Source organism: Miniopterus natalensis, chromosome 19 (assembly GCF_054644295.1).
Source record: "Miniopterus natalensis isolate mMinNat1 chromosome 19, mMinNat1.hap1, whole genome shotgun sequence".
NCBI lineage: Eukaryota > Metazoa > Chordata > Mammalia > Chiroptera > Miniopteridae > Miniopterus > Miniopterus natalensis.
The window spans coordinates 5,826,605-5,835,380 of NC_142099.1; the positions used below are offsets into that span (position 1 = coordinate 5,826,605).

Consider the following 8,776-nt stretch of genomic DNA (forward strand, 5'->3'; position numbering starts at 1 on the left):
TGACTCATGAAGCAGAGCCCCTGGCTTTGTTTAGGGCTATTGGCTGCCTGTGAAAATTGCCTCATTACACACCCACACGGGCTTTCGTGCCTACAGGTGGCTTCTTCCATCTCCACCTGCTTACCTGCAGCAGCCTGGTGCCTCCCTTGTTAGGAAGGAGCCGATCCAGTACACAGGGGCTGAGAATAACAAAGTGGCTTCAGCTCTGACTCTGCCCAGCGGTGCTTGAGGGCAGCTTCTGTCTGCCCTGAGCTTAGTGGGGGTGCAGATGGGGTGAACCCGGATGGAACTGAGGGGGAGACTTGGGCTTCTCTATCTCGCTGGAAAGAACCAGAGGCTCTTATACTCAATTGGTCAGTTGCACACAACGCCTTAGGCCGCCTGTTTCTGACTCTTTTCCCATTTCCTGGAGCTCTAGATAAAATCTTTGTAATGGTCTGATTTTACTGGGGTTTTTTTAAATTGTGAAAGAAAGCACTCCTGCCCTCGGGTGACACCAGCTTGGGCCATGACCTAAGAGTCGGGGAATCTCAGATCTCACGCTCACACAATTTTCTCTTGATAGGATCTTGGAAACCAAAACAGAAGTCATAGACTTGCCTCTCAACTCACTCAGAAGCGGAAAGGAGAGGAATACAGAATAGACCGGACAGGGACCATTTCCCTGAAGATAAACAGTGCTGGGGGGGGGGTCCCCTGCCTGACAGTCCCAGACCCTCTGGAATGGGCCTCCTGCCTTTTAGCTTGACTTCCTCCCCTTCCAGGACTCCCCAGGCTGCCGCAGTACGTTTGGGAAGGGCTTCGAGCAGGTGATTCTCCAGTCTCTTTTCTTCCTCCTGTCTCCCCTTTGTGTTCCTCTTCCCGGTCCTTCCATCTCCTGCTGACCTTGTTCCCGATGAAGATACAAAGCAGGTGGGAGAAGCTGAAATGTCACCAGTTCTTAGTCCAAATTCTTTTGTTTCCCACTTCAGGCCCTGAGAGAAAGATGCTGCTTCTCCACCCAAGTAGAAGTTGCAAACACCTGAGTGGGGCACGAGGCTCACCCACGCTCAGCCCACGCTCTGGGGGGGAGCCAGGGCTTCCTGCACGTGGACGGTTGTATCCCTGGGTGCTCGCTGCCGGGGCCGCCGAGGCATGGTGAGCCTGCCCTGGGCAAACCAGACGGAGGTCGTGGAATTCGTGCTCGGAGGCTTCTCTTCCAACCGACAGCTAAATGTTTTCCTCTTCATGATGTTCTCCGTTTTCTACGTCTTCATTGTTTCTGGAAACGTCCTCATTGTGCTCCTAGTCTTGCTCAGCCGTCACCTCCACACCCCCATGTACTTCTTCCTGGTGAACCTGTCCTTTCTGGAGATCTGGTATACCTCCAACCTTGTCCCCAAGATGTTGCTGATTATCGTAGCTGATCAGAAGACTGTGTCCGTGGCTGGCTGCCTGGCACAATTCTACTTCTTCGGGTCCCTGGCTGCAACAGAATGTCTCTTGCTTGCTGTGATGTCCTATGACCGCTACCTGGCCATCTGTCACCCCCTCCACTATCCCACCCTCATGACTGGCGCCCTCTGCACTCGGCTGGCTGCCAGCTCTTGGCTCTGTTCCTTCCTCCTGACGGCAGTCACTCTGGTCCTACTGTCTAGACTAACCTTCTGTGGACCCAATGAAATCGATCACTTCTTCTGCGACTTTACTCCTCTGGTTCACCTCTCCTGCGTGGACACCGCGCTGACCGAGACCATTGCTTACGCCACCTCTTCGGCAGTGACCCTGGTCCCGTTTCTCCTGATAGCGGCGTCTTACTCCTGCATTCTGGCTGCTCTCCTGAGGATTCCGTCTGGCACCGGCCGGCAGAAGGCCTTCTCCACCTGCTCCTCCCACCTCACCTTGGTCACGGTGTTTTATGGGACACTGATTGCCACGTACCTCGTGCCCTCGGCCAACTCGTCCCGGCTCTTGCGCAAAGGATCCTCTCTGCTCTACACCATCCTGACGCCCATGTTCAATCCCATCATCTACAGCCTGAGAAACAGAGACATTCATGACGCCCTGAAAAACTGCCTACGTAGGAGGCCAGCTTTCCGCCGATAAAGCGAAAGGGGAAAGAGCCATATTTCCCCAAGGGCTAGTGAGCAACTTTAACCGTTGGATTGAGTCATTTAGGTTCTACCTAAAAGGCAACTACCTAAACCAGAAGCTACCAAAGCCAGATAACCAGGTGCCTCTGGGTATGGCTGAGGACACTGTTGAATTCTGGCAGCTTTGGGTGAACTGATGTCCCAGAAATCATCTAAGTAGGTCAGATTCTGCTCCATCATCCTCAGTAGATCGGGATCCTTGTGTTAAAGCTCACATCCAAAGTGAGCTGGTAAGGCTGGTTACTCACTCATTCAAATATTCATTGGAGGTCAACTATGTCCAGGGCACTCTACCACATCTAAGTGATAAAATAAACAAAAACAGAGGCGGTTTTTGCTCTCACTGAACTCATAGTCTATAAAGGGAAGACAAACATACATCAAATAACTAATGTGAAACTACATGTATAAATATAAAATTACACTTGTAATTCAAAATTTAAGATGACCACTATACACTTAGAATGACAAAATTCCACAACACTGACCACACCAAATGCTGGCTAGGCTGTGGAGCAACGGGAACCCTTGCTCGTTGCTGGTGGGAATGTGAAATGACACGGACACTCTGGAAGACAGTTTCTAAGTTTCTTACAAAACTAAACATACTTTGACCATATGATTCAGCAACTGCACTCCTTGGTATTTACCCAAATAAGCTGAAAAGTTATGCCTGCACAAAAACTACGCATGGATGTTTATAACAACTTTATTTATAATGGACAAAACGTGGAAGCAACCAAGATGTTCTTCAGTAGAGGAATGGAAAAATAAACTGGTCCATCCAGACAATGAAATATTACTCAGCTCTAAAAAGAAGTGAGCTACTAAGCCATGAAAAGACATAGAGGAAGCTTAAATGCATATGACTAAGTGAAAGGAGCCAATCTGCAAAGGCTACATACTATATGATCCCAACTATATGACACTCTAGAAAAGGCAAAACTATGGAGACAGTAAAAAGATTAGTGGTTGCCAGAGGTTAGGGCTTAGGGGAAGATAAATAGGCAGAGCACAGAGGATTCTTAGGGCAGTGAAACTACTCTGTATGATACTATAATGGTAGATGTATGTCTTTATACATTTGTCAAAACCCATGGCATGTACAACATCAGGAGTGGACCCTAATGTAAACTATGGACTTTGGGTGATTATATGTGTCGGTGTGAATTCACCGATTCTAGCTAATGTACCACTCTGGTGGAGATGTTGATAGTGGGGGGGCTATGCAAGCGTGGGGGCAGAGAGTATATGGAAAATCTCTGCACTTTCCGCTCAATCTTGCTGAGAACCTAAAACGACTCTAAAAAAATAAACATATTTAAACATAACAGTAGTAATCATAATTATAAGATGTTAATTATACATCGAGACTATGGAGCTTCAGTTCCTTTCTCTGGCGAAGATTTGGCATTTTCTACCCTTTGCACTCTAGGACCTGGAGGTGGGAAGTGAAGATCTGGGGAAGTGAGATGGGGCAAAGGCCCTGCCTGTCTCTGCAAAGCTCCATCTCCCCACTGCTACCGGCAGCCGGGGCTTCGTTTTTATTGAGTGCCGCCTCCTGCCAGGCTCTCTGCCAGGACCTTGCCTGGACTCGCTCCCCCCGCTGCTGGCATAGGATGTGGCGGGCATGTGCTTGACTTCAGGGAGAGAAGCCGAGGTAGCATCAGGTTCTCAGAGGCCCCCCGCCCCCTTGTCCGGCTCCTGCAGAGTGTGCTCCCCTGGTGACCAGGTTAGGATGATCTCGTGCCTAAACTTTCCTATTAACACTCTCAGGCTTGGCCTTAGGACAAGACAGTTGCCCTGTTCTTGCTTCTCTTATAAATTAGGAAAATACTGTGAGATGAGCTTATGGTAGGTACCTGGTGAAAGTCAAAGTCAGCTCTCAGTTATCCGCTGTGACGCATCCGTGGCTAAGTGTTCATGTCCGGTTAGCTGGGTAGCCGGATAGGACAGCGGGCTTTGCGTCACAGGCAGATTTAAAATTCAGGCGCTGCCGCTTTCTAGCTGTGCGCTCTGGGCAAGTTACCCTAACGCAGCCTTTCTCATCTGCAAAGGAGGTAATGCCAAGCCGGTCGCACTGCCACCAAGTGAAAACACGGACGGCGCTGTCTGGCCCACGGGAGGAGCTCAATGAACAGTCGCTTTTCTATCTCTGCTTCTAAGTTGCACCTTCTGCACCGAGTTCCAGCCAAGCTATCATGCAGCAGGAATTCATGTTTTATATTATAAAGTAATAAATGTTCAGAATTTTTAAGGCCCAGAGGGAATGTATGCATTAGCTGGTCTATCTTTGTTCAGAGAGAGGGAAGTGATCCCTTGGTTAATTATAAAACAAAGACCAGAATCTGGTACTTCTGTTTCTGAGTCCAGGCCTCTCTCCCCTGTACCACATGGCCGACCAGCTCAATGGCCTTTCTCCCTGCGCAGGGACACGTAAGGAACTCCCCTTGTATGTGCCAGGATTGCCTGTAGGATCCTGTCTTGTTATACTTGGCCAGGAGGGAGTGTAGGGTATCATGGCACATGCCAGAGCCACTGACACCCCCTGCCAGCCCCAAGTGACCCATTGCACCTCCTACGAGCTCACAGACTCCAGTCAGGGGGCAAAGGCTCAGGATGACCGCGGCCAGCACAGCTGCAGCTGGGACACACAGTTCCCCACCGCCCCTCCCGCGGGAAGCCACAACCCCAGCCTCCCGAACGGGAACAGGGGCCGCTGGGTGCAGCCCTGGCTTCTTCCTTCCACTGCGACGTGGCGATGGAACGAACACAAAGCCTGGGAGGCTCACAGCTGAAGAACAGCCTGCCCCACAAGTGAAAATAAACCCAACGCTGGCAAAGAGCCAGGGGCCTGACCTCTTGGGCCAGTGGTTTTCTATCTTCAGAGTTGGGCAAAGGTGCCTAAGAAGTCACCAGGGAGGGGAAGGGGGCGAGCAGCCTCCGAGGCCCGCCCCTGCGCTCGCTGAGCAGTTCTGCTTTTATCTATCGTATGTGTTGCTGTTCTATTTACAGCTTTATTTGAATAAATACTTTTGCTGCTATATATGTAGATGCAAACATGCATATATTTTATTTCAATTAGACCTTTTATTATAGCTTCCCGTATTTTTCTTACTGGAATAATATACCCCGAGGCCCGCCCCTGCGCTCGCTGAGCAGTTCTGCTTTTATCTATCGTATGTGTTGCTGTTCTATTTACAGCTTTATTTGAATAAATACTTTTGCTGCTATATATGTAGATGCAAACATGCATATATTTTATTTCAATTAGACCTTTTATTATAGCTTCCCGTATTTTTCTTACTGGAATAATATACCCCCAGAAAAACAACAAAAACCCCCACAGAGGTCATGTTTGGATAAATGTGTCCTGTAAGGTCAAGAACGGTTGGTGCCCTAAGAGGAGAAAAAGGAGGAATGTTTCGAGAAGGCAGAGCTTCTGCGGGTGATCCTGTGTCACGGTTGCCTGCTTGTGCTGCCTTTTCTAAGTCTCTGAATCTCTGTACCCGATTTCTCTCCTGCAAGTTGAGTCTCGAAGCAACACTTGCCAAGGACTCCCCTGGGCTTACGAAGGATGCCCGTCCTTGTCGGGCACTGGATACCCCAGTTAGCAAGGCCACGCCCTGGCATGTTTGTTCTTTGAGGCTCAGGAGTAGGTGGCCAAACAAAAGGAGACTCTTGTCATCCAGACTTAGATCCCTTCTGAGGAGAAGCCAAGGGACGACGCCACGATGACCCAGAGCCCCTGATTCTTGTCCCAGGGCTGTGCAGTCCTTCGCTGATGGGCAGGAAGGGACAGACATGTACAGTCAAGGCTGGATCAGGGGGTAAGAGAGGAGATCATAGCCACTCTGTCATCACAGAGAGTAGCTGCGTTTGCAGAGACGCCTGTCACCCTGCCCTCTGAGCTCAGGCAAGAGGACAAGACAGCTCACTTAGTCTGGGCTACGGTGTCTCACAATCCTGGTGGTTTCTCACGGATCCACATGCACCTGAGCTCAATGAATACGGACCTTAATAAGAGTCACTTTTCATGCAGAGATCAAGAGTCTTCCTCACAGTAGGGCTGCTTCGTGGGCATCCTGCTGGGGTCTGACTGTTTCCCTACCCACCGAGTGAGTTCGGTTGTGTCCTGTCCAACCGGCAGGCCTGAAGCAAGTCTCTGAACCTCTTGAGGTCTCAGGCTCCAAGTCTGAAAAGTCTGGAAGACTAGCTAGGCGCTTTGTAAGGAATGATAACCAGCATTCGTATCACGCTTTAAGCCTTATAAAGCTTTTCACATTCTTTCTCCTTTGGTCCTTGTTTTGCTATAAAGTAGAAATTCTCCCCACAGCACAGATGAAGAGCCCGAGACGCAAAGATGCCCCCACGGCTTCTTGAAGTATCTCTGTGAATGCCTCTGGTTTCCAACCCTCTGTTGTTTCCATGGGTCATACTCCAAGCTCTAAGATTCTGGAATTCAGTTATTTTCTGAGTATGTGCTATAGACAATGTTTGCATCCCCTACATTCATATGTTGACACTAAATCCCTAGGGTGATGGCATCTGGGAGATAATGAGGCCATGAGGGTGGAGTCCTTGTGAGTGAGATTAGCGCCCTTCTAAAAGAGACTTCGCTTTGCAGCCTCCAAGTGGAGATAGCTCGCTTCATGAAGAGTTAAATAAAGTTTGCATCACCTAAATTGTCTTGTTTAATCATTTTTAAAGAATAGCCCGGGCTGGGTGGCTCAGTTGGTTGGAGCGTCATCCTGTACACCAAAATGTTGTGGGTTCGATTCCCGGTTGGAAGCTTACGGGAGGCAACAGATCGATGTTTCTCTCTCACATGGATGTGTGTGTGTGTCTCTCTCTTCCTCTCTCTCTAAAATCAATAAAAACATATCCTCAGGTGAGGATTAAAAAACAATAGTAATATGTGGTGGTGTGAGCGAGAGAGTAGCCTCAGAGAACGCCTGGTTTCGGGCTTGGGCAACGGGGAGGTTGGTTAGGTCTTCCCCTGAGATGGTCATGGGGGAGGGGCAGGGGGAAGGCAGGCTGGAGAGGGCGGGTGTCGGGCTTGCTGAGCTGGGTTTTGGACACTGGGCTTCAGGAACCTGTGTGGAGTTCAGATGAGAAATCGGGCGGCGGCACGTATAGACTTGTGAGTCTTTGGCACAGAGCTGTCGTAATCAAAGCCGTCGGATGGCCGAGATGAAAGGACGTGTGAGTGGAGCAAGAACCTTCCTTCATCTCCCCGCCCCAGGGGCGGCCTGTGCGGTGTGGGCGGGGAGAGGAGCGTCGGTAACAGCCTCTCCTAAGGGGCAGTTACACTGAAAATCGTCCCATGGGAAAACCACTCACACACACACACACACACACACACACACTGTTCTATGTCCAATAAGTTCGGGGCAATCTGCATATTTAGAGAATACTAACAGATTACCCGGGGCTGACAAGTCCTGCAGGCCAGAACCTGCCCACCTTGTTTAACAGCTTTCCCCGGAGCCAGCCGGGGTCAGAGGCTTTTCCAGAATCCGTCCCTCTGGGGCGACGAAGGAACAGACAGCGGAGCCCCAGCTTTCCCAGGGGCAGGTCCCAAGGGGCAGTGTCCGTCCCTTCACCCATCTGACGGAGCCACTGAAGCTCAGTGACTGAGTCCCAGCTCCCGGCTGGCTAGAGATACAGGCGGGTTATTACCTGGCCCCGGACTCTTTCCGTCTAAGAAAATTCCAGCTGACACAGCAGAATGGAAACTGGAAATGTATTTTTTAAAAATCTATCGATCATGATGTTTCTAGAACAGCATTCTCTGAGACCTTGAATTTGAGTCTCGGCTCTGCCATTTCTTAGTTGTATAATCTTGGAAAAATTAGCTAACTTCTTTGAGCCTCTATATTTTCATCGGTAAATGGGGACCTAACAGGAACTATTTAGTAGGATTATAATTAGATGTTACTGTTAACCTAAAAATAAAAGGCCAAGGTCAGAGGAAACAAGCGTTTACCTGAGATGCAAAAGGAGAGCTACTCGGGGAACACTGATTCAGGCAGAGTCCCAAATAGTGTTCCGATTAGGAGGTGAAGGCAAAGGGTATTCATGAGAAAGGGGAGGGCAACATTTACAGGAATAGAAAGAAGGAATTTCTATAGGTGCAGATTAGCCAACATAGTGATGCTATTTTTAAAAAATATGTTTTTTTAGAGGAGAGAGAGAGAAACAGCAATCGATTGCCTCCCATACACCCCACGCGGGGACCCAACACGAAACCTGGGCATGTGCCCTGACTGGGAATTGAACCGGCGACCTTTTGGTGCACAAGTCGCTGCTCACTAACTGAGCCACACCGGCCAGGAAGCAGTGATGTTTTGTCTAAAGAATGTCTTTAACTTCCAGTCGGGTGCTCATGGTACCTGTCCTGTTATCACTGCAGACAGTCTGTGGAAAACAAGGGTGCTTTAGGCCCAGTCCAAAGGCCACATTGCCAGTCCTAACATCCCAGAGGTGGAGGAGTAAGACGGGTCCTCTGGGACGGCAGCGTGGGCTCCTTTTCCAGGTGGCCCCTTCGTGTCATTTTTTGCGTTACTATTACTAACCGAAGCTGAGAGGCTGAGGTCTGCTTGGCACCACAGAGCTCACGCAGATGAAGCTGGGACTGACGC

At 49.6% G+C, this 8,776-nt stretch overlaps 1 protein-coding gene across 1 annotated transcript; it reads left to right on the forward strand.

The window, feature by feature from the left end:
* The first annotated feature begins 1,134 nt into the window (after positions 1-1,134).
* Positions 1,135-2,085, forward strand: LOC107545240 (olfactory receptor 11A1-like). Its single transcript, XM_016223280.2, has one exon. It carries the CDS (start codon positions 1,135-1,137, stop codon positions 2,083-2,085), a length of 951 nt encoding a protein of 316 aa, XP_016078766.2.
* The last annotated feature ends 6,691 nt before the right edge of the window (positions 2,086-8,776 follow it).

Bases quoted from the DNA above. Each gene is read 5' to 3' on its own strand.
- LOC107545240 (XM_016223280.2), top strand. From the start codon at position 1,135: ATGGTGAGCCTGCCCTGGGCAAACCAGACGGAGGTCGTGGAATTCGTG.